The sequence below is a fragment of the Rana temporaria genome, chromosome 1 (genome assembly GCF_905171775.1).
Source record: "Rana temporaria chromosome 1, aRanTem1.1, whole genome shotgun sequence".
Lineage (NCBI taxonomy): Eukaryota > Metazoa > Chordata > Amphibia > Anura > Ranidae > Rana > Rana temporaria.
The window spans coordinates 129309276-129336111 of NC_053489.1; the positions used below are offsets into that span (position 1 = coordinate 129309276).

General features: G+C 40.7%; 1 protein-coding gene across 1 annotated transcript in view; it reads right to left on the bottom strand.

The window, feature by feature from the left end:
- ST8SIA4 (ST8 alpha-N-acetyl-neuraminide alpha-2,8-sialyltransferase 4) overlaps positions 1-26836 on the bottom strand; it is a 288178-nt gene that overhangs the window by 219133 nt on the left and 42209 nt on the right. The window contains exon 2 of the mRNA XM_040342799.1: positions 16659-16781. Coding sequence (XP_040198733.1) covers positions 16659-16781 — 123 coding nt within the window. The remainder of the gene's footprint in view (positions 1-16658; positions 16782-26836) is intronic.

Sequence of the window (26836 nt, forward strand, 5' to 3'; positions counted from 1 at the left end):
ACGTATCCCATTTACGTTACACCGCCGCAGGTTTACAGCGTAAGTGCCTGATTCACAAAGCTCTTACCTGTAAACTTGCGGCGGTGTAACGTAAATCCGCTCGGCGCAAGGCCGCCTAATTCAAATGGGGCGGGCACCATTTAAATTAGGCGCGTTCCCGCGCCGAACGTACTGCGCCTGCTCCGTCTGGAAAATTACCCGACGTGCATTGCGCTAAATGACGTCGCACGGACGTCATTTGTTTAGACGTTAACGTAAATGGCGTCCAGCGCCATTCACGGACGACTTACGCAAACGACGTGATTTTTTACATTTCGACGCGGGAACGACGGCCATACTTAACATGGCTTAGAACACCTAGGGCTCAGCCCTAATTTTACGATGCGTGTCTCGACGGAAATGACGTAAAGTTAGAGCGACGGGTAACGCGGACGTTCGTGGATCGTCGTAACTAGTAATTTGCATATTCTACGCCGACCGCAATGGCCTCGCCACCTAGCGGCCGGCATAGAATTGCATCCTAAGATCCGACAGTGTAAGTCATTTACACCTGTCGGATCTTAGGGCTATCTATGAATCAGCCGCATAGTTAGGACGGGCGGATCACAGAGATACGACGGCGTATCAGGAGATACGCCGTCGTATCTCTTTTGTGAATCTGGCCCATTATTCCTATCATGGAGATATACCTCAATAAAAAAATCATCTTATGTCCTCCCAATAGTCACTGAACATATAATAGTCATGGCTTCATTAACCACTTGCTGCCCGTAGGACATCATATAATGCCCTAGGGTTTCAATTGGTTATACCGGGATGATTTCTGCACCTGCAAGCAGCAATTTGGTATTAACATTTTCAGCCAGAAATTTCCTTTACAGTAGAAGTGATTCAAGTGGCTATAGAGCCACTTGATCACTTCTACAAGAGGCAGAAGGTGGTGCCCCTCCTCCCGCCACCACCTTTTCCCAATCAGACAGGAGAACCTGGGACAGCTGTGACCGGCAGCATCCTGTGGACTGAACAGAGAGAGAGAGGAACTGATGTTGTTCCTCCCTCTGTGTAATCAGCAACCGTAGTCGCAAAGGATTTGGTCAGAGGTTTAAATTTAATGTTTACAAGCCATTCCTGCCTTGTGCAAGCATCTGATCAAACTGAGTACTGAGTGATTAGTGGTCATGTGATCACTCAGTTATTGGGCTTAGAGCCAGTGGGGGACAGCTGTAGCATCAGACCAAGGTGTAATACATTTTGGGGTTTGAAGGAGCAGCAGGATAGCATTTTGCTTTGACAGGTCTGAAATGGGACCAGATTTTTCTTTCAGAGATGCATGGAATTTTACATTTTTTTTGTCCATTTGTGGAGTATGAGTAATAAGTCCTGCACTGGTGTCAATGGAAATACCGTATTCCTAATTTTTGGTGTCAATGGGATAAAAATAAGTCCGATTGATGGTGTCGGCGGAAGTAAAATAAACACTAAATCATTGGTCTCATAGGGTGATAAACATTTGGTTAAAAAAAATAGTAGCATTATGCACCATATGTCGCTAAAGGTGATGGACCAGATTAAGGAGGATAGTTCGCTGGAATATATAAAATACTGTTGAATTACAGATTATAATTCCAAAATAGTAGAGGGCTCCACCACCATTTCACATAAAGCTCAACATGTTTCTTGTATTCTGCTTCTTCAGGGGCAAAAAGTGGCAACATAAAAATGCTACCTAAAAAAAAATGAAAGAAACAAATAATAGTGCATATACAGTATAATAACAATGAAGTTAATAAACTCCAACAATGACGATAGTATATATGTAATTATAAACTGTTCAATGCACTTACAATGAGGTCAGCCGGAGACACTATCCCAGGTACTGTGTGCTACATGGGAAATCATAGACAGAAAGCCAGGCTCCATATAATATGAAGTAAGTATAGCGTTAAAGTGGATGTAAACCCACCACTCACCCAGTATAAACTAATGACACAGTATTAATGTATGTATACATGCAAGCCTCCTGCATGTATCTCTACCCTGTAAATGTCACCCCCTTCAGTAGTAGGAGCCCCACAAAACTCTGGAATCAGTGGGTGGGTCTCTTTGCTGGAGTTCGGCGGGCGGAGTCAAGATTTCACAAGACTCCCCGCCCACCTCTACACTCCCCTACTCTTCAGTCACACTGATCACGCCCCATGATGAGTAACATCCATTCAAAACTCAGGAAATGCACCACATGACTTCAGCATGCCCAACCATGCTGAGGTGTGGAATAGCCAATCCTGAGAGAGCTAGAGAAGAAGGGATGTGAAGCTGGAATCGTAAGACACACTCTGCACTCTGCTCGTTCATGAGATAAAAAAATTAGATGTCAGTCACAGCAGTGGGGGATGTGGTGACACAAACTTATCTGTGTGTAGTTTTTTAGCTTACTAAAAAAAGACAAGAGGATTGCTCAGAACTGGATTAACTCTTTGTGGCAAGACTGGGCACCGATGAATTGACATCCTCTACTGTACCAGGTAGAAGTCTTCAAAAAAAAAAAAAAAATTCAGGTTTGCAATTTAATCTAAAAAAGAGGAGGGAGAATACACGCCTAACTTCACAACCCTCAGTTAGGACATGCACCCTATGATACCATGACTTTTAATGTATCCACCTATACATAGATGATTTCCCATGTAGCACACTGTACCTCGGATTGTGTCTCCAGCAGACGTTATTGTAAGTGCATTGAACAGTTCACACTTACATATATACTATCATCATTGGAGTTTGTTAAAGTGTTACTAAACCCACAATAGTAAAATCAGTCTGTATATGCAGTAAAGCATGCTTGTTAGTCTCACTGTGGCACCAAAGGGGTATTCCTCTGCATTGTGTAAAAAGGCTGTTTGATCCTGTCTTCTCTGATCCTCCCTTTCTTTTATTGACCCCAATCCATCTGCTGATAGAACAGAGTCCTAGAAGGCACTCTGCACATGCTCAGTTTGGTGTGTATTGCTAGAGAGTTTTTATTTTTTTTGAGTGATTGTATGTGATCAACACAAGGCCAATCACCAATGTCCAAGGGTCATGCAGCCTCATAGGTCAGTCAGAGGATGATGAAAACTCCTCCTACGAGATTTGACACGTGCTTGGCTGGACACTGATAGAAGTCTCAAGACTGCTATATACTGCTGATGAGAAAAGGTATTTAGCAGTTTATATGTACTAAAACAATTGACCAGATGTAGTGAATGCAGGGTCCTGGGTTTAGTAAAACTTTAACTTCATTGTTATTATTTGTTTCTTTCATTTTTTTTTAGGTAGCATTTCTTAGTTAGCACCTTTTGCTCCTGAAGAAGCGGACTACGCAAAACATGTTGAGCTTTAAGAAATAATGGTGGTGGAGCCCTCTACTGTTTTGGCATTATAGTCTGTAATTCAAAAGTAAATTATATATTCCAGCATACTATACTCCTTAATCTAGTCCACCACCTTAAAGTGGAGGTTCACCCAAAAAATAAATTTTTAACAGTAGATTGGGCCTAATTACGTGAAGCAGAATCAGGTGTTTTGATTAAAATCAATGCAGTACTTACCTTTTTTGAGATAGATGTTCTCCCGCCGCTTCCGGGTATGGGCTGCGGAACTGGGCGTTCCTATTTGATTGACAGCCTTCCGACCGTCGCATACAGCGCGTCACCAGTTTCCGAAAGTAGCCGAACGTCGGTGCGCAGGCGCCGTATAGCGCCGCACCGACGTTCGGCAACTCGTGACGCGATGTATGCGACGGTCGGAAGGCTGTCAATCAAATAGGAACGCCCAGAACCGAAGACCATACCCGGAAGCGGTGGGAGAACATCTATCTCATAAAGGTAAGTACTGCATTGATTTTAATCAAAACACCCGATTCTGCTTCACGTAATTAGGCCCAATCTACTGTTAAAACATTTTTTTCGGGTGAACTCCCGCTTTAAGTGACATATGGTGCATAATGCTACTATGTTTTTAATAAGAACGGTTTTAGGTTTTTATTGTGCTTTAGTAAAGTTTTGTATTTTATCTTATTTAATGTGGTTGTGCCCATAAAATCTATGAACTGCAGTTCAAATTTTCTCGGTTATACATATAGAATCTTTTGACACTGTTGTATGAATAGGGTATCCATTTCTTTCCAAAGAAAACATATGGTGTCAGACGGAGCAATAGATACCTCAAATCAATGGTCAGGGTCAGTGGAACCCTGTGTTTTGCATGAATGGAGCACCCTTTTATCCTTACAGAGTGAATTGAAATCCACAGTTTAAAGTGTCATTCCCACATATGAACTATTGAAATTACTTTGTAACAGTATAGAAAATGTATTTAAATTTAGAAAGTTAAAGCATCTGGCATTCCTCTAAGAATGTCAAGAAGGAAACTTCTCAGTTTTGTATCTGTAAGTCATGTGACTCATAATGTGCAAAATGCACATTCAGAGGAACTTAGAAAAAAGTGAATATACATCATGTGATTTGTACATTGAGACATTGAACCACAAAGTCTCACACTTGGCAACGAAATATGACGTAAATACCTTGGTTTGCAGCCACATGTGATTAGCTACAGAAAATAAACTGTGATATTTTTGTTTATTCAGATACCCCTGACAACATTTCTTTGTGTGCTGCCTATGACCTTGATAACAATGTTCAATTATAAACTCCCTAATTTCTCTCTCAAAAAAAAAAAAAAAAAAATACAGTAAAACCTTGGATTGTGAGTAACTTGGTCTGCAAGTGTTTTACAAGACAAGCACATTTTTTGTATACATTTTAACTTGATAAACGAGCAAGGTCTTGCAATACGAGTAGCATCACGTCACGTCATGTCACAACTGAGTATAAAAGAGAAGAGAGGCGCCGCTAAGTGTAACAATATGGTTACAGTTAATGAATGTGCAACATTTAGGCTCAGACTTGGGATCCGACTTGTGAGTCACGTGACATGTGAAATCTCATGTTAGTCAATCAGAGCTCTCTTAATTAGCACTACTGAAGTCGCTTTGACTTTAGAAAAGGTCCCTGTACTACTTCAAGGTGACTTCTATCCAGCTTGTGCCCATAGACTATAATGGAAGTCGCCTCTAAGTCAGATCCTCATCTTAATTGATGTGAATTGATCCGACATTACAGGAAAATTACCCTGGCTTTCCCTAAAGTTGCCTCAAAGTTACATTGCTATAATCTTTTTATATGGACTATAGACTGAAGAACTTATGAATAAATGGTTGTGGAGTGAATCATCTGAGTTTCCATTATTTCTTATAGGGAAAAAAGCTTCGATATACGAGTGCTTTGGATTACAAGAACGTTTCCAGAACGAATTATGCTCGAAATTCAAGATTTTACTGTTTCTACATAATCAAGAAAGTCTGCATGGGGGATTAGACGAGGGACAATCCAGAAAAAGACAATGAATACCTAGGGGCGTGGGTTTAGGTGTTTGGAAACAGTATTGGCTACATGGCAGATAATAAATAAGGACGGGGTTCCCAGAAATTGCAAGAATTAGGAGAGTAAAGCTGTCAGATTTACCAATAGGCACATGAAGGCCTGGTTGTTTAGGTGTACTTGTTTAGTGCTGTTGTTCAGAGTGGCCGGACACCTAAGATCTCAAAATAAAGCAAATTGCAACCTTAACAAAATGCACAACCATTGCCTTCATTAGCCTATTAGCACACATCATGGCTTTGCAGCCAAACCTAAAACCTAGTAGACATGATGAGATTATCAGACGAATGATCGACTTCATATCATATTTGAAAATGCTCGTATGACAGAAAAAAAATTGGAAGTGCTGTATTATATTTGTATCTTGTTTTTAGACAAAAGCTGTACTGATTAAACGAAAATTGTATGATCTGGTATCATGCAAGAAAAAGTTTTGTGTTTGTCCCTTCAGAAAAATTTCGGGTGACACCTGTGTTTTAATGATTATCATACGAGCGTGTCCAAAGTGGAATTTTTCGTCCGGTTTCCTCATCGTATGTACAAGGCTTAAGTTGGTGAAACAGACTCTCTTCTCATAGTGGTTCATAGTAGCAGCACTCTGCAGGCAGCTGAGTTGCTCAGACCAGGAGGACACTCGCAGTACAGTTCTGACACCAGATTAGATGTACATAATTTTAGTAACTGCAATGCAATGACATTGACTGGGTTATTGAGGAGACAATATGGAATTATTGCATAGAGTAGGATGTTGGCACTATCCCTCAGCTCTGGGTGGAGGCGCCACCATCTTCTGTAAGGGAATCAGGAAGTGAAGCATTGTGGCTTCACAGCCTGGCTACCTACTGCACATGCGCAAGTCGCCCTGAGCGATCCCACTGGTCCCTGCTGTCTTCTGGGACCTGTGTGTCTCCCAGAAGACAGCGAGGGAGACGGAGGAGGCGCTGGACATGGCGAAGATATCCGAGGATACTGGGGCTATCTATGCCCGGAAGTGGGAGCAAAATTTCTCGATTATACAGGTATCTGCTCCGCCCCCCCCCCCCGAAGGGTGCCAAATGTGACACTGGAGGGGGGGAGGATTCCGAAAAGCGGAAGTTCCATTTTGGGGTGAAACTCTGCTTATACAGACTTCCCCCTTGACTATCTATGAAGCAAAAGATAATATATCAAAATCCATGCTAAACAAGGCCCTCTTGAAACCTCTAAAATACATTTTCTCCTTCTTTAGGAATATATATAGATATAGCCACTTTTTAAACATCTTTTTTGTATGATGCCAGGATTAAATTACTTCTACACCTAAACATTAAGAACTGGACTTTTTATTTTTTACTTTAATTTTATTTTTTATTTTATTAATCTATTAATTTTATTCTTACATGTTGACTCTTTCATTTCACGCCAGTGTGTTGGACTTTTTATTTGTATATATTTACACCTTTTTATCTTTACGCCAGTGTGTTGGACACATACACACATTTTTTGTTTTTTTTTGTGTCTGCATGCACCATCAGGTGAACCATTAATAGGATTGATGTTATTTTACTTTTCAAGCATATGAGTTTGGTATTATATTATGCATTTTTAGAGTTTCTAATACTGGTTCTACACAAACTCTTTTGTTTTATATATATATATATATATATATATATATATATATATATATATATATATATATATATATATATATATATATACACACAGTGCCTTGCGAAAGTATTCGGCCCCCCTTGAACTTTGCGACCTTTTGCCACATTTCAGGCTTCAAACAAGTGGGACACAATCATGAAGTGGAACGAAATTTATTGGATATTTCAAACTTTTTTAGCAAATAAAAATAAAAAACTGAAAAATTGGGCGTGCAAAATTATTCAGCCCCTTTACTTTCAGTGCAGCAAACTCTCTCCAGAAGTTCAGTGAGGATCCCTGAATGATCCTATGTTGTTGACCTAAATAACTAATGATGATAAATAGAATCCACCTGTGTGTAATCAAGTCTCTGTATAAATGCACCTGCACTGTGATAGTCTCAGAGGTCCGTTTAAAGTGCAGAGAGCATCATGAAGAACAAGGAACACACCAGGCAGGTCCGAGATACTGTTGTGGAGAAGTTTAAAGCCGGATTTGGATACAAAAAGATTTCCCAAGCTTTAAACATCCCAAGGAGCACTGTGCAAGCCATAATATTGAAATGGGAGGAGTATCAGACCACTGCAAATCTACGAAGACCTGGCCGTCCCTCTAAACTTTCAGCTCATACAAGGAGAAGACTGATCAGAGATGCAGCCAAGAGGCTCATGATCACTCTGGATGAACTGCAGAGATTTACAGCTGAGGTGGGAGACTCTGTCCATAGGACAACAATCAGTCGTATACTGCACAAATCTGGCCTTTATGGAAGAATGGCAAGAAAAAAGCCATTTCTTAAAGATATCCATAAAAAGTGTCATTTAAAGTTTGCCACAAGCCACCTGGGAGACACACCAAACATGTGGAAGAAGGTGCTCTGGTCAGATGAAACCAAAATCGAACTTTTTGGCAACAATGCAAAACGTTATGTTTGGCGTAAAAGCAACACAGCTCATCAACCTGAACACACCATCCCCACTGTCAAACATGGTGGTGGCAGCATCATGGTTTGGGCCTGATTTTCTTCAGCAGGGACAGGGGAGATGGTTAAAATTGATGGGAAGATGGATGGAGCCAAATACAGGACCATTCTGGAAGAAAACCTGATGGAGTCTGCAAAAGACCTGAGACTGGGACGGAGATTTGTCTTCCAACAAGACAATGATCCAAAACATAAAGCAAAATCTACAATGGAATGGTTCACAAATAAACATATCCAGGTGTTAGAATGGCCAAGTCAAAGTCCAGACCTGAATCCAATCGAGAATCCGTGGAAAGAACTGAAAACTGCTGTTCAAACGCTCTCCATCCAACCAGACTTACAGCTGTAATCGCAGCAAAAGGTGGCGCTACAAAGTATTAACTTAAGGGGACTAAATAATTTTGCACGCCCAATTTTTCAGTTTTTTATTTGTTAAAAAAGTTTGAAATATCCAATAAATTTCGTTCCACTTCATGATTGCGCCCCACTTGTTGTTGATTCTTCAAAAAAAATTACAGGTTTATATCTTTATGTTTGAAGCCTGAAATGTGGCAAAAGGTCGCAAAGTTCAAGGGGGACGAATACGTTCGCAAGGCACTGTATATATATATATTATTGTTGGTTATAATAGCACTAGCACTTTTATATATAAAGTGTGAGTCACATTTGATGGTTCATTCTTCAGGCACATGTGAGTATAAGGTGAGTATAAGACTGGGAGGAGGTGCTGTGGGTGCACTTTATGGGCCATTCACACCAAAACAGGAAAGGTGTGTTCCATGGGTGTTTCCCACACCATGTTCAAAACGCACTGTCTTTGCGATCTGCTGCGGGTGCCAATGTACTGTTAACGACACACCAGATGCAGATCAGAAACACAGTGCAGTACCATGCAATTTGCTGCTGCAGGGCCTATGGTTTAATTTCATATCCCTTTTATCTGCACAGATAAGCGACATGGGGTGTTCCCTATCCTTGAATGTATTTGTCTTTGCAATTGCAGTTTTTAAAATTAAAGTGATATTAAAGACGTTATACTTGCTTTCTTCAATGGCACTACCTCGTCTTTGTCGGTCGCCCTCCAGCGCAGTCTGTTCCTTATTCTTCTGAGTACCCCCTCAGCAAGCTGTGTGCTAAGGAAGTAGCTGTGCTGGCACTCTCCTAAACCAGACTGTGTGCGTCTATAGACACACACATTTCTGGCAAGCCACGCCCCCGCTCCCTTCTCACAGGAGTTTGACTGACAGCAGCAGTAGCCTATGGCTTGGGGTCTCTGTGCGGTCTGGGAGACCAGGAAGAGAGCAGAGCAGGGCTGTAGCCAAGATGAGGCTTGAGCGTGAGAGGTGTCAATTAAGTGTTTAGCATTGGGGGGGGCAACAGTTAGTGCAGGAAATGCATTAAAGCAGCCTTTTTCAGGCTTTTCAACACAGAGGAACCATTGAAATAACTTTTCAAAGGAACCCCAGCTAAAAATTACTCTATCTACAAGTCATGATACAAGACTGTGACTTGTAATTTCATCCTCAAGTCCAATTGTTGTCAAAAGTTTGTAGAATTCACGTAACATCTCTAAAATGTGCCCCTTTTTAACAAATGAAACCACCAAGCTCCTCATTCACTCCTTTGTTATCTCTCGCCTTGACTATTGCAACTCCATTCTCATTGGCCTGCCTCTCCATAGGCTATCCCCTCTTCAGTCTATCATGAATGCTGCTGCCAGACTTATCGTCCTTACTAGTAACCGCTCAATGTCTTCCAACCCTCTCCTCCAATCCCTACACTGGCTCCCAATCTCCCAGCAAATTAAGTTCAAAATACTAACCACAACGTACAAAGCCATTCACAACTCTGCCCCGAGCTAGATCACCAATCTTGTCTCCAAATATCACCCAAACCGTCCTCTCCGCTCTTCTCAAGACCTCCTACTCTCAAGCTCTCTTGTCTCCTCCTCTCATGCTCATCTCCAGGATTTCTCCAGAGCCTCTTCCATCCTCTGGAACTTGCTACCTCAACCTGTCCGGCTATCCCCTACTCTTGTTACCTTCAGGCGATCCCTGAAAACTCATCTCTTCAGGGAAGCCTATCACGTCTCCAACTAAACTTTTACCACTTCCATCAGCTCATTCCCCACAGTTTCAACCTTTTGTAACACCTGCCCCACCCTATTAGATTTTAAGCTCTTTTGAGCAGGGTCCTTTTAATCCTCTTGTATTTTATTATATTATAACTGTATTGTGTCCCTTTTATATTGTAAAGCGATGCGTAAACACTTGGCGTTATATAAATCCTGTATAATAATAATAATAATGTGTGATGGTCATTTGAAAGAAAGCTCATTATACTTGTGGTCATTTGAATGAATTATCCTCTTAGAGATAGCTAAAAAGATCAGTGGTTTCAGTGGGAACTTATCCAATAGTCATAAATTGCGAATTGCTTAAGAAACCCCTAGTGCCCCCTGGAGGAGCCTAAGGCTGTGCTACACACGGTCGGACAAAACCGTTGAGAATGGACCGAGGTTCAGTTTCATCGGTCCAAACCGACCGTGTGTATAGCCCATCGGTCTGTTTTCCTTCGGTCCAAAATTTTAAAACATGCTTCAAAATCGAACCGATGGACCGCTGCCCGATCGGTCCAAACCGATGGTTAGTACACAAAAGCATCGGTTCAAAACCCGCGCATGCTTGGAAGCATTGAACTTAGTTTTTTTCAGCACGTCGTGTGTTTTACGTCACCGCGTTCTGACCCGATCGGATTTTGAACTGATGGTGTGTACACACATAAGACCATCAGGCCACTTCAGCGGTGAACCAATGAAAACGGTCCGTCGGACCATTCTCATCGGTTTGGACCGACCGTGTGTACGCGGTCTTAGGGTTCCATAGAACCCTGGTTGAGAAACCCTGCATTAAGGTAAAAAACGTCTAGAGTTTAGAACCACTTTAAAATTGGACCCAACTTGGTACCTTTTGGTCTGCGACTGTCTGACTAGATGAAATTAAACTTCTATTCTGATGAACACTTGCACTTTATTCAAGACTCTCACTTTGATACACAACAGTCCTGATTGATCAATTTTACCCTATTTCCAAACTGTGTATGAACTGGCAAAAATCAGTCCAATATTGTTTAGCCATTGGTAAATCTGCACTATTTCTAACCTCGTACATTCACCTTTCTGCACAATCATCTAAAATATTTATGTATTTTAATAACACAACCCCCATTTGTATTTTACTTCCTTAATATATTATTGCTTATGGCTTTTGTTAAACTAAATTTCATGCTTGGAAAAACCTCCCTGGTAATGCAATAGGCAGGATAAACTTAATTAAAAGGATATTGCTATCTAAGCCTCTGTATACACTTCAGCACACCTTGACCCTTATATGTAAAGCACTACAAAGTCATATATCATTGGTCGTCTGGGGCTAAAAAGGTAAACTAAACATACTGCTATGTACCCTAGCTGGGCTAGTATTACCAGAACTCTATTCTTTTATCTGGCAGGCCAGCTACAAAAACATATTTTTCCTTCCCCTGGATCACTTATATTCTTCTAAGTTCCCACTGGCACAATATGTCATATGTAATAACCCAATAGACTTCATAAAATCAGCTCGATTACATATAATTTTGACATTGGTAATTTCACTATAAATCACCTTTTAAAACTTGATACTCCATAAAATATTTCCAGAACACTAAGAGATATTTTCCACAACTTGCCAATGCGCTAATACATAGTTCACAAGTGGCATTCTTCTTTTAATGTGACATCTTAAAATCACTTTGTTAGACTTACATGGGAACCCTGGGACACTGCCATAAATCCTATCATATTGCTTTCCCAGTGGCTAATAAATGTCTAATTAAATTCATTATAGTATCAACCTTACTCATCACTACACTATAAAGTATAAACTATCCCACTCATAATGTCACAAACGTAAGAGTTTAAAAGCTGGCTTGTGGCATTTGACTTGGGTTTGGTCCTATTATATTGGCATTTTGTTAGGAAGGTGTTTCATTTATTTACAGATTGTTACCTATTGTTCTGAATCTGTTCAGTTCCATTTAGCTTGGTAAAAGCTCCTTTGGCTGTACTTCTCCTGTGGATTACAGGAGTGTACTTTGTTCTGCACTCCTGTGACTCATTTTCAGCAGACAGCGGGCTGAAGCCTACTGTTGGCTGATGTCACAGAGCCAGTTCAGTCTTGGGAAAGATTGCAACATTGAAGTTGGGAACGGCCCACATGCCTGGACCGGCAGCTAGCTGCTGAGAGCCTGAGTCGGCTGTTCCTGTTCCCTCCACAGTCCAGCACTACAGCGAGACCGGGGGGTGGGTGGGTGCAGAGCAGAGAGCCATTGGCTGACAGTCACCAGCTCTCTGCTCCCGGAGCTCTGAGAACCGAGCAATCAGCAGTGTTTGATCACTCAGTTCTCAGTGTTAGAGCCGACGAGGAACAGATGCAGCTTTGGACCGATGCTGCTTCCACCTAGGTAAGTATGATTCAGAAAAAAAAATCATATTTCTGTTTTATTTTTAATCTGTGGCAATCACTAGCTCTAATCACTGTGCTTTTTACATTACTGCAATGCGGCCAGCTTTCTGTATATAGCAGGCATCTCTGTCTTAATCTGGGTACCAGTTGCTATGGGTTGTAGAACTGCCACTGCTAAACAATGACAGAATTTCAGCTACTTAGTGACACCACAGCACCGAAAGTACCTCTTCCCCTTTTGCTGTTCCCAAAAAGACTAGATGACGGCATAATTCCTTCCTGTGTAATTCTTTCTTTTTTTTTTGTAGAGCAAATATCCTCCCAGTGTACTGTCTATATCACTTATTACCGACTACTGCAATCTCTAATACTACTATATATCACCGATTATTGCAATCTCTAATACGACTATATATCCCCGATAACTGCAATCTCTAATGCCAAGTACACACGATCGGATTTTACAGCAGAAAAACCCTGGATGTTTTTTCCGACGGAATTCCGCTCAAGCTTGGCTTGCATACACAAAGTCACACAAAAATTCTCGGAACTTTCGTCCATCAAGAACACAGTGATGTACAACTCTACGACGAGCCGATAAAATGAAGTTCAATGCTTCTGAGCATGCGTTGAATTGTTTCCGAGCATGCATCGGAATTTTGCACGTAGGAATTGCTACAATGCGACGATTGAATTTTTTTTTTCCGGCGGAAAATTTGAGAACCAGCTCTCAATCTTTTGTTGGCGGAAATTCGGACAGCAAAAGTCAGATGGAGCATACACACGATCAGAATTTCCGTTCAAAAGCTCACATCAGACTTTTCTGATCATGTGTACGGGGCATAATACTACTATATATCCCCGATTACTGCAATCTCTAATACTAGTATATATCCCTGATTACTGCAATCTCTAATACTAGTATATATCCCTGATTACTGCAATCTCTAATACTACTACAGTATATATCCAGATTACTGCAATCTCTAATACTACTATATATCCCTGATTACTGCAATGTCTAATACTACTATATATCCCCGATTACTGCAATCTCTAATACTACTATATATCCCTGATTACTGCAATCTCTAATACTACTATATATCCCTGATTACTGCAATCTCTAATACTAGTATATATCCCTGATTACTGCAATCTCTAATACTAGTATATATCCCTGATTACTGCAATCTCTAATACTACTACAGTATATATCCAGATTACTGCAATCTCTAATACTACTATATATCCAGATTACTGCAATCTCTAATACTACTATATATCCCCGATTACTTCACTCTCTAATACTACTATATATCCCCAATTACTGCAATCTCTAATGCCTCGTACACACGACCAGTTTTCCCGTCGGGAAAACTGCCATGACAGCTTTTGGCTGGAAAAACTGGCCGTGTGTATGCTCCATGGCAGTTTTCTCCATAGGAAAACCGCCAGGAATCCCGGCGGTAAAAATGAGAACATGTTTTCTTTTTTCCTGCTGGGATTCCCGGTGGTCTTTTTCCAGGCAGGTTTCCTATGGGAAACACTGTGGCGAAGCATACACACAGCCGGGATTCCTGACCAAAGCTCTTATGGCAGTTTTTCTGCCAGGAAAACCGGCCGTGTGTAGGGGGAAAAAGCTGCCGAGCAGGTTCGCAGCTTTCCCCTCGGGTTTCCCGGCAAAAAAAAGTCAGCTGGGAAACCCGTACATGTGTATGAGGCATAATACTACTATACAGGGCCGCCATCAGGAATTTTGGTTCAGTCATGGGCCCCCTGGAGCAGAGGACGGGGGGGGGGGGGGGGTGCTGCCGTCTGAAATTGAGAAGCGGGAGGCAGGAGCTGCCGCGAATTGAGAAGCGGAGGGGGGCCCTTTACAAATTATTATTTTTTTTTTTTATTAAAAGAAATTACAAAAAAGGGGGGTTGCCATAAATAAAAAAATTCTAAAAAATATATATAAAATAAATAAATAAACATTTATAAAAAAAAAGGGGGGGGTTGCCATCCAGGGCCCTGGGGACCTCTGGGCCCTTTAATTAAAATAAATAATAAAAAAAACATTTATAAGAAAAAAGGGGGTTTGCCACATGGGGCCCTGGAGACCTCATGAGCCCTTTAATAAATATATAAATATATATATATATATATAAAGAAGAAATAAATAAATAAAATAATATTAAAAAAATATATATATAAAAAAAAGGGGGGTTGCCATCCGGGGCCCTGGAGACCTCTGGGCCCTTTAATAATAATAATAATTATATATATATATATATATATTTTTATATATATATATATATATATATATATATATATATATATATATATATATATATATATATATATATATATATATATATATATATATGAAATAAAAAAATATATAAAAATCTATTTATTTTTTTATAAAAAAAGGGGTGTTTTGATCCCAGGCCCTGGGGATCTCCAGGCCCCTGGGGACCCCTGTACCCCTAAGAAAAAAAATTGGCCCTTTAATAAAAAATAAATATATTAGAAAAAATATATATTTTTTATAAAAAATAAATTAAAAAAAAAGGGGGGTTGCCATCCGGGGCCCAGGGGGCCTTCGGACCCCTGGGGACCTCCGGACCTCTAAAAAATTTATTAAAAAAATGGCCCTTTAATAAAAAATAAAATAAAAATATATAAAAGAATATATATATTTTTTATAAAAAATAAATAAAAAAAAATGAGTTGCCATCTGGGGCCCTGTGGGTCTCCGGGCCCCTGGGGACCCCCGTACCCCGAAGAAAAAAAAATTGACCCTTTAATAAAAAAAATATATATATATATTAGAAAATATATATATTTTTTTTATAAAAAATAAATAAAAAAAAGGGGGGTTGCCATCCCGACCCCTGGGGGCCTTCGGACCCCTGGGGACCTCTGGACCTCAATTTTTTTTTTTTTAAATGGCCCTTTAATTAAAAATAAAATAAAAAAATATATTAAAAAAATATATATATATTTTTTATAAAAAATAAATAAAAAAAAGGGGAGTTGCCATCTGGGGCCCCCTTTTTTTTTTAAAGGGGGTTGCCATCCAGGCCCCTGCTGACCGGGGCCCGCTACAACAGGGCCATTTGTACTGGCTTATCAGCGGCCCTGCTACTATATATCCATGATTATTGCAATCTCTAATACTACTATATATCATTGACTACTGAAATCTCTCCTCCTCCTGTGTCTTTTAAAACTGAGTTTAGACCAGCTGGATTAAATGACATCATTTAAAAAAAGGATGTTTTGGGTACTTTTACAATTTATTTTGAAATTAGGGTTCCTACATAATTCACTAGGGATTTCTCTTCTGAGCTACGTATTCACTCTGGCATCAGACAGGTCATGGCCTGCCACATCCAAATGATTCAGCCTTTGTCACTCTGCAATTCATTCAGGGCTCTGCACAGCTTCCAACAAGCTGATGATCTTGTACTGTATACAATGCCAGGGACCGTGTGCAAGCTGAATGGGCATGTGCCTCAAGACAACATCCTCTTTGAGCCAGCCTGATGAGGACCCCTATGGCTTCAGCAAGTAGATCCTGCCCTGCGTTAGGTATTAAATCAGCACTGTTGGAGGCCTTAAATGTGCTACCAATCACTTGAAATGAAGGAAATATTAACTTGTGAAGATAAAGACTTATTGTTTGTGCAGCGGCCAATGGTTTCCTGAAAGCTAGGTAAAGTAGGATACATGCTCTTGGATTATGCATGTACAAAATAGTTAAGAATGTGTTTGCAAAGTCACCTCTTTACTTCATTTTACCCTGCCTATGATGATAGTTTTATTTTGTACTAAATTGTGCTACTCGACAATATTTTTTCTTGTTATTCCAAATCTTAATAAAAAAGATTGACACAGAAATCAATGTGTTGTGCTCCGTAAAAAGCAATGTCTAGTAATAGCATAAAAAAAAAAAATGTCAAGCTTTTTGCCAAGGCAAGCTTACAGTCTTTTACACACATTTTCATTACATTAGAAGGGATGGCTGCATCAATATAAAACAGTAGTAAGGTTGCAAGTTGCGGTTCTCACCGTATCTCCAGAGCCAGTGAAGAATTGATCTTCCAGCCTGTTCCAGAATGAGGAAAGACTTCTTTTCTTAGGGTTTTTTCAGAGCTGTTTACGATCAGTCTGCTTAAGCTAAGATCACCATCTCTGAAATGACAGACACAAACAAATTAGTTAGATTGTGCAAAAATATTGTTTATGCATGAGATTAGTTTGCAATTGAGGCATGGCTTAAACCGACCATACACGGTTCGAATCTCGGCCAGTTCATGCTAAACCGGCCGAGATTCGAACCGTTAATGGCCAAGCTGAATGTATCAAGTTGATTGATCGATCAACTTGGGTACAACCAGCCTACTTGATTCTCTTGCGATTAAACAAAAACTATCCTATATACAATACTCCCATCCTCACCCCCAAAAAAGACAACCTATATCTAAAAGAAAAAACAACATGTCTTTTTTTCCAAGAAAACATCAGTTAAAGAGTGAAATTGAAGGTTTCCACTTCTAGCAAAGAAACAAGGCAAAATCCACTTTGTAAAAAACATTCAGCTCATACCTAGTGAATACTGAGGCTGGGTTCAGCCTCAGCCTCAGTGAAATCCGCATCTAATTCGCAATAGTAGGAGATTTTGACCGGCTCTCTATGTGAAATTGCACAGGAGCCTTGTGTGTCTTTTGGTCCGCTTCAGGTTCGAATTCAGCCCAAAATTTGGGCTGAAATCGGACCTAAACTGGTGAACCAGGACGCACAGGACCCCTGCTGGGAGCCGTATGCGGCGATGGTGTGAACCCAGACTCAAAGTGGAAAGAAATATAGATAATCTGCTTGTAATGGTGACCAAAAACTGACATGAAAGTAGATTCTCCATTTTCTTTATTATTGAACAGCAACTCAAGGAGCAAACAGCTTTTTTTATTTTTTTTACTACAAAATCAGCTATTGCTGCTTTAAATACTTTCTCTGCCTCAGTGGTATAACATCTGTTATCAGAATCATAGTATATTGTGACAGAAATATAGTCTTTTGCATTCGAGCGTTAATATTAACAACAGTATGAACAAGATATAATCTTTCAATTAAAATTCTTGCATGAGTGGGCTCACAGTATATGACTCTGATCACCCCCTAAATTATGTGACACTCTTATAACAATGCTACCAGTAGGCCTTTGGCATAGAGTTATAGAAAGGATCCCCATGTTCCATTTATTCAACTGTAAACTTAATGACAGGCTAAAACACAAGGTTTATTGTTTTTTCCTCAAGCAGGGAAGATTAGGCACTCTCAGTCTTCTAATGCAGGGCTTCCCTCAAATGTCAGACAACCTCTGGGGTAATTTACAAATTAAAGGTTGCTCTACTTAGTCTTTCTTTGCCAGTTCTAATCACTGACTAATAAGTTTGTCCAGGCCCATTCTTTTTTTTTTAAGACATTAAAGTTTAACAAAACCTTTTTTTTTTATTTGGCTTGAATCATAAGGGTTTAGAACACCTGTCAGATCTGTGCTCCGATATAGAGAAAAATTCCGCGCTGGAATAATAAACACAAACAAAAAATTGCAAGCCAGCACTAAGGATCAAATTCAAATCAAAAGTCCCAAAGTCATATAGTGTAAAAAATAGTGCAGCACAAATGAAATCATAAACAATAAAATAATAATTAAATGTCAAAGAAAGTCCATAAAGTGCACAAGTGAAAAATTCCAAATGGTGCTCCAATGTAAAGTGACTGAGTGCAGTAAATCAGAAAATCTGTGATCCACAGGTAAAGAATCCTCCACCAATGTAAATAGATAGATGGCCTCTCACCTTAGCCATTCGACCATGGCTAGGTCACAGAGCATATTACACCTCCCAGGTATAAGCAAAAAACCTTGAATCCCAATAGGCAGGCAGCTACCAGCAACTCAGCTCAGCCAATTTCCAGATCAGCAGGAGGGTATATGTGAATGAGAGAGGAAACAGACTAGTGCTCTCTGTATAGTAAACCAAGTATTTATTAAAAAAACAGGTAACAGACTCACAATTAGTGTCACTCAAAGCCGAGTGTGAAGCATAGATGACATGTATCGGAGCTGCAGGCTTCCGAATCCACGATCTGTTCACAAAGCAGCGTGTGAGACGGCGAGCGCGGGTGACGTCACGTGACTCCTCCCCCTTTCGTACGTTACGTCCCAATGGGCGGGACTTCATCAGCATAGGGTGGGGAGATCAACGTGTGCGTCCCGCAGTGTGTTATATAGTGTGCCGTTGCCTCAGCAACCAAGCACAACAAATAAAGACCTGCCAACAGCGCCATCTTGTGTCTATATAATAGAAGACGGACAGTCATACTTAGCAAATTGCCAAGCAGACCGAAAAAACCTCTATGTTCAACATAAAGTAAATAAAAAGGGCAGATACAGTATTCATTAAAAAAATCATTAAATCAAATTAATACATATAATTAGAATTAAGTGACATCAGCCACGGTCGCCTTCTCACTAACAATTAAATATTATGAATGACACCATTGACATTCATTTACTGCCTAACATAGCAAATTTTGCCATATCAAGCAGTACGGAACAAATTACCAATAATTGATAATATCACAATCCGTCAATACCAACATATTAAAACAGTATATAATATACAATATATAAATAAAAATTAAAATTCATATAAAATTCATATGTAATCTATATAAAATCATGTACAAAAAAACACATTTTTTTCCATATATAAAAATTTCATATATAATTCATATAAAATTCCCCAATACACAAAACAAATAATCAGAGTACAAAAAATTACTAAAAATTACTAGCGATTGGAAATTAAACAATTGAGATCAAACTCAACGTTAAGGCCGGCCGGGGAGGAAACTTTAGTTTCGTATATCCAGAATGATTCTCGACGGCTAAGTTGCCAGATATAGTGTCCCCCTCTCCAATGCTTAGCAACTTTTTCGATGCCCCAAAATTTGAGACCTTTAGGGTCCCTATTGTGGCATTCTCTAAAGTGCTTTGATACACTGTGGTTTCGAATACCCCGCCGTATATTGCTAACATGTTCTCCCACTCTCACGTGTAACTCACGTGAGGTGCGCCCAACATATTGCAATCCGCACTGGCATTCGAGCATATACACCACACCCACAGTCGAGCACGTGATCAAATCTTTAATAGGGTATTCTGTCCCAGTGACATGAGAAACAAAAGACTTGCGCTTTTTGATATTAAATTTAGCATGTTTGCAAGTTGCACATCTGCCGCACGCATAAAAGCCTGACAAAAAGTTAAAAAGTTTTGGCGCTGTTGGCAGGTCTTTATTTGTTGTGCTTGGTTGCTGAGGCAACGGCACACTATATAACACACTGCGGGACGCACACGTTGATCTCCCCACCCTATGCTGATGAAGTCCCGCCCATTGGGACGTAACGTACGAAAGGGGGAGGAGTCACGTGACGTCACCCGCGCTCGCCGTCTCACACGCTGCTTTGTGAACAGATCGTGGATTCGGAAGCCTGCAGCTCCGATACATGTCATCTATGCTTCACACTCGGCTTTGAGTGACACTAATTGTGAGTCTGTTACCTGTTTTTTTAATAAATACTTGGTTTACTATACAGAAAGCACTAGTCTGTTTCCTCTCTCATTCACATATACCCTCCTGCTGATCTGGAAATTGGCTGAGCTGAGTTGCTGGTAGCTGCCTGCCTATTGGGATTCAAGGTTTTTTGCTTATACCTGGGAGGTGTAATATGCTCTGTGACCTAGCCATGGTCGAATGGCTAAGGTGAGAGGCCATCTATCTATTTACATTGGTGGAGGATTCTTTACCTGTGGATCACAGATTTTCTGATTTACTGCACTCAGTCACTTTACATTGGAGCACCATTTGGAATTTTTCACTTGTGCACTTTATGGACTTTCTTTGACATTTAATTATTATTTTATTGTTTATGATTTCATTTGCGCTGCACTATTTTTTACACTATATGACTTTGGGACTTTTGATTTGAATTTGATCCTTAGTGCTGGCTTGCAATTTTTTGTTTGTGTTTATTATTCCAGCGCGGAATTTTTCTCTATATCACAGTATCTTTTATAATTCATTTATATTCACGCCGCAGGAATGGATGTATTTTCATACTTAGAGAAGCGAGAGGTTACTCTCACAGATGTATTCTCTAAAACCACCAATATCTCCGACTCAGGGGATTTGATTGTTTCTTTTAAGAAATTAGGACACCCATTTGAAAAGAAAATCAAGACCTGGTGGGACATTGTTACGTTCGAACAATATCTGGTGACTCAGATCATCCCCAGACGATTGAGGTGGGACTTACCGCCTAATGATGGTCTGGTGGATGATGAGTCTAACATAGAGTGGTTTAAATTTTTCACAGCCAAAGGCTTTGAGTTAATTAGACTCCTTTTGTCCCGCAAGCAGCGGAAAAAACTATGGCTAGATGGTCAAATTAAAATCATCTCTGATGCCATTGAGCACCATAAGGATACTCCAGAGTTTTTACGTCTCTCTGGGGAACTTAAACTTGTCAAATGGGACAAGGAAACCCAAGAGAAAAAACGGAAAACATTTCTAAGAGACGTGGAAGACTTTGGAGTACCCAATGTCTACAAATGGCAGGCTTTGAACTCTTCGTCCTCGACACAGGTGCAGCCTCTGCCTATGGATACCATAGAGCCACCACCTACTCCAGCAGCACAGGAGGCTCAAGGTTTTTGGGCTGTTAACACTACTCGTGACAGAACCCCTACTGGATTGGCTACACCAACGGGGAGAGTGACTGGTCATGTGAGGGGAAGGGGTAAGAATAAGAATGGTAGAGGTAGGGGAGGCCACCCCACTGCTTATGCCTCTTCATCCCAAGAAACTCCACCTTGGAGAACTGAGTCCAAGAAAGGGAGAGGTCAAAAAAGAGGGGGCAGCAACCGCCCGCCAGGGGCACCGCCTCCTTTACCTACGTACAACTACTACGCTCCCTTACAGAATTATTGGGAGGGACCCCCACCCCCCACCAATCAACAACATTTTTTAGGACAGGGGAGGACCCCCTGGAGGGGACCTCCACCCTTTCCACCGGTTTGGACCGGCGAATGGAGGGAACCCTCCCTCCCCCCCTACCCTCCTCCTTTGGCCCAGGCCCCCCCGTTTGTGGGACAACCCAGGTCCAAAAGAAAAAATCAAGAGGAGTCAGAGGGGGGAGACGAATCCAAAAGACCAAGGGCGTAATCGGTGCCGGGATCTTCAACCTCAGTGGGGTCACTCTTACTGGGGATGAGATGCGGGTACTAGACAAAGGTCTGAAATTTGCGCCTATACGCAATTTAAATAAGTTTGAGACTTATGTGAATGTCCAGAAATATGTAAGGAATTTAAATTTAAAGAAATATTTCCTTTCTAACCCGATTGAGAGAACCCTTCCTAGTGTTATTTCTAATCATTCTAAACTAAGGAATAAGTCTGTTTTTAACCCCCAATACACTGATACCAAACATTTGGAAGTTTTTCGCAATCTGGTATGCAAAGACCTGGATAATCTTCGGATTAAAAAAGTGAGGGATTCACAGTGTATCCAGCGAGGCATTGTCTCTCTGGAGAAACGCAATGATATTGTGATTCGCCCGGCAGATAAGGGGGGGGGGCCTCGTGGTCCTCAGCAAGGCCTACTATTATGAGGAGATGTGTAGGCTGCTGGGTGACCACAGTACCTACCTCCTTCTGCGGGGTGACCCTATGGTTAAGCTTAAAAATAAACTCCATTTGTTAATAGAAGAGGGCAAGGAATCAGGTGTCCTTAACAAAAAGGAGGCTGCATATTTAGATCCTTACCATTGTCGGACCCCGATAATATATTTTTTGCCCAAATTACACAAAGATGCGGAAAGACCCACCGGGACGTCCAATAGTAAATGGAATTGATTCCGTTACATCCCGGTTGGGGCAGTACTTGGACGTTTTCTTGCAACCACTAGTGTGTAAAGTTCCCGCCTATTTGCGGGATACCAAGCAAATTATTCAAATTTTGAATTCTATTCCATGTACAGATAATACTATACTGGTGACCGCAGATGTGGGATCTCTGTATACCATAATTGGTCATGATGCTGCTTTGGCATCAGTTGCATGGGCCCTGGAGGCTACTGATTTGAAGCCAGAGCATGTATGTTTTCTTTTGGATGGTTTGAGATTTTGCTTGGAGAGCAATTACTTTTGGTTTAACAAGGAGTTTTTTCTCCAGCGGTGCGGTGTTGCGATGGGGGCCCGTTTCGCTCCCAGTGTGGCCAACTTGTTCATGGCCCGCTGGGAGCGAGACGTGGTCTTCCAGGACACGCCACCACAATTACTTTGCTACCGCAGGTATATTGATGATTTGGTGATGATTTGGGAGGGGGACCTGTCCTCATTGGAGTTGTTTATGAGCAGACTCAACTCCAATGATCAGGGGATTGTCTTAACGTGGACGGTCTCTTGTGAACAGGTGACCTTCCTGGATCTTGAAATATTCAAATCTGGGCCCAGATTAGTCACCAGAAATCATTTCAAAACTGTAGACAGAAATGGGTATATCCCACTAACTAGCTGCCACCATCGATTGTGGCTGTGCAATATTCCTCGAGGCCAGTTTGTAAGGCTGCGTAGGAATTGCACACTAGAATCTGACTTCATAGTACAATCTCAGGAATTAGCTGCTAGATTTGTGGCTAAAGGCTACTCTATGCCTGTGATCAAGGAGGAAATAGAAAAAGTCAGGAATACTGACAGGAGTTTGATCATAAAAGATAGACCCCCTGATGTTAATTCAGAAGTAGCTAATTATAAAATGCTATTAGATTACAACATACAACACAAAAAGTTTGAGAAAATAGTGGTCAAACATTGGCCTGTGCTAAAAGGAGATATGGTCCTTGGCCCTGTTCTCCCTGAGCGTCCCAAATTTGTGTATAAGAAGGCCCCCTGTCTTAGGGACCGCCTGGCCCCAGGAGTGATAGATCCGCCAGTTATCCCTCAGCCAAAACGTTTTAACTTTTTGTCAGGCTTTTATGCGTGCGGCAGATGTGCAACTTGCAAACATGCTAAATTTAATATCAAAAAGCGCAAGTCTTTTGTTTCTCATGTCACTGGGACAGAATACAATATTAAAGATTTGATCACGTGCTCGACTGTGGGTGTGGTGTATATGCTCGAATGCCAGTGCGGATTGCAATATGTTGGGCGCACCTCAGGTGAGTTACAAGTGAGAGTGGGAGAACATGTTAGCAATATACGGCGGGGTATTCGAAACCACAGTGTATCAAAGCACTTTAGAGAATGCCACAATAGGGACCCTAAAGGTCTCAAATTTTGGGGCATCGAAAAAGTTGCTAAGCATTGGAGAGGGGGACACTATATCCGGCAACTTAGCCGTCGAGAATCATTCTGGATATACGAAACTAAAGTTTCCTCCCCGGCCGGCCTTAACGTTGAGTTTGATCTCAATTGTTTTATTTCCAATCGCTAGTAATTTTTAGTAATTTTTTGTACTCTGATTATTTGTTTTGTGTATTGGGAAATTTTATATGAATTATATATGAAATTTTTATATATGGAAAAAAATGAGTTTTTTTGTACATGATTTTATATAGATTACATATGAATTTTATATGAATTTTAATTTTTATTTATATATTGTATATTATATACTGTTTTAATATGTTGGTATTGACGGATTGTGATATTATCAATTATTGGTAATTTGTTCCGTACTGCTTGATATGGCAAAATTTGCTATGTTAGGCAGTAAATGAATGTCAATGGTGTCATTCATAATATTTAATTGTTAGTGAGAAGGCGACCGTGGCTGATGTCACTTAATTCTAATTATATGTATTAATTTGATTTAATGATTTTTTTAATGAATACTGTATCTGCCCTTTTTATTTACTTTATGTTGAACATAGAGGTTTTTTCGGTCTGCTTGGCAATTTGCTAAGTATGACTGGCCGTCTTCTATTATATAGACACAAGATGGCGCTGTTGGCAGGTCTTTATTTGTTGTGCTTGGTTGCTGAGGCAACGGCACACTATATAACACACTGCGGGACGCACACGTTGATCTCCCCACCCTATGCTGATGAAGTCCCGCCCATTGGGACGTAACGTACGAAAGGGGGAGGAGTCACGTGACGTCACCCGCGCTCGCCGTCTCACACGCTGCTTTGTGAACAGATCGTGGATTCGGAAGCCTGCAGCTCCGATACATGTCATCTATGCTTCACACTCGGCTTTGAGTGACACTAATTGTGAGTCTGTTACCTGTTTTTTTAATAAATACTTGGTTTACTATACAGAGAGCACTAGTCTGTTTCCTCTCTCATTCACATATACCCTCCTGCTGATCTGGAAATTGGCTGAGCTGAGTTGCTGGTAGCTGCCTGCCTATTGGGATTCAAGGTTTTTTGCTTATACCTGGGAGGTGTAATATGCTCTGTGACCTAGCCATGGTCGAATGGCTAAGGTGAGAGGCCATCTATCTATTTACATTGGTGGAGGATTCTTTACCTGTGGATCACAGATTTTCTGATTTACTGCACTCAGTCACTTTACATTGGAGCACCATTTGGAATTTTTCACTTGTGCACTTTATGGACTTTCTTTGACATTTAATTATTATTTTATTGTTTATGATTTCATTTGCGCTGCACTATTTTTTACACTACAGATCTGTGCTCCACCCCAGATAGCAGGCAAGTTTGAAAATTATTTGCTAAGCTATTGATAGACTTGCCAGGCTTCACAACTTTGTTGCACAATTGCAGCAAGTCCGCATTGCTTGACTCCAGATAAACCTTCTTTGCAAACTTTCTGCAAGTCTGCTGCAAGTTCTGGTTCAGTTCTGTTGTGAAATAATCATCCCACCACAGGGGGTCACTGTGACTGAATTTTCATGTAGATAGTAGACTTGCAGAGCTCTTGCTGTAGACTCGCCACTGAAACATTGCTCTTGCTAGAAACTTGCCACACCAATTTTCTACAAATTGTAAGTGTCAACTAGAGCTTGTGTTCAAGTGCTCTGCAAGTATACAACTTGGCAGTGAAAATGTGCAGAAAGTTAACTGACTTACAATTAGACACATTAGCCAAAAATGTGTTGTAAGTTATCCTTGTTATTTGGAACTAGGTGAATTTGCTCTCTCTATTTTTCTTGGTGATCATTGTTATTATTGAGGGTAAGGCCCCTTTCACATGGGGTGGACTTTGCCAGGAGTCCGCCTGCTCAGTGGGGAATCTGTCCACTGATCTCTGTTGAGCAGGCAGATGACTTGTCCATGTCCGTTCTGCTTATGCAGAGTGGACACAGACTCAGCCTGCTCTCCTCTGAGGGCAGTTGGTGGTAAACAGACAACTATCCATTTACAACTGACAGCCACCTGGTCCGATCCACTGGATGGATAGGGACCGAATCCCCATCTGTCTATTTTTAGTGGATAGGATCGGATCAAATTTTGGCAGTTGTCAATGGACACATGTCCGTTGACAACAGCCGCTCCAAAGAGGGCAATACATGGTCTGATCGGGTCCACCTTAATACCTGACAAACGGACCAGATCAGTCTGCCCTTGTGAAAGGAGCCTGTATCAAAAATGTTGTGTTGTCACCAAAACATGATTAGATAGGAAATCTTCCAAAGAGGACATTTGTTTAAGGGACAACTGTCTAACATGGGATTTCCCTTACTTTGACAAGCTTGCATCTCACTTCCTAAATTTGTCTACAGAACATGATGCAAAGATAAACACAGATTGCAAACCATTCCCTATTCTATCCAAAATGAAAAATAAAATATAGATATATTTTTATGAAGAACCCTTGCAATGTATTACCTATCTGAACTCTTTTACTATAGTGCTTTGTGTCTATTCTCAGTGTACAATGATGCCTTTTATAAGGCAAAATACTAGTTGACTAGTCTTTATATGGTCACCTGCCACAAAAAAAAGAGATCTTCCAGGTTCTTAAAGCGGGGGTTCCGCGGGATATCGTATTTTTTTTTGTAGTAATCCTCAGGGCTTACCTGTACTCCCGCACTACCAGGGTGTCCCACTCCTTTAGCCGGCTGTAATTCTGAAAAGGATATTTTATATTAACAGGCGATGGACGTTTCCATTTTACCTGTGGGCACTGTGAAGCCGACAGGGTCTTCTTCCG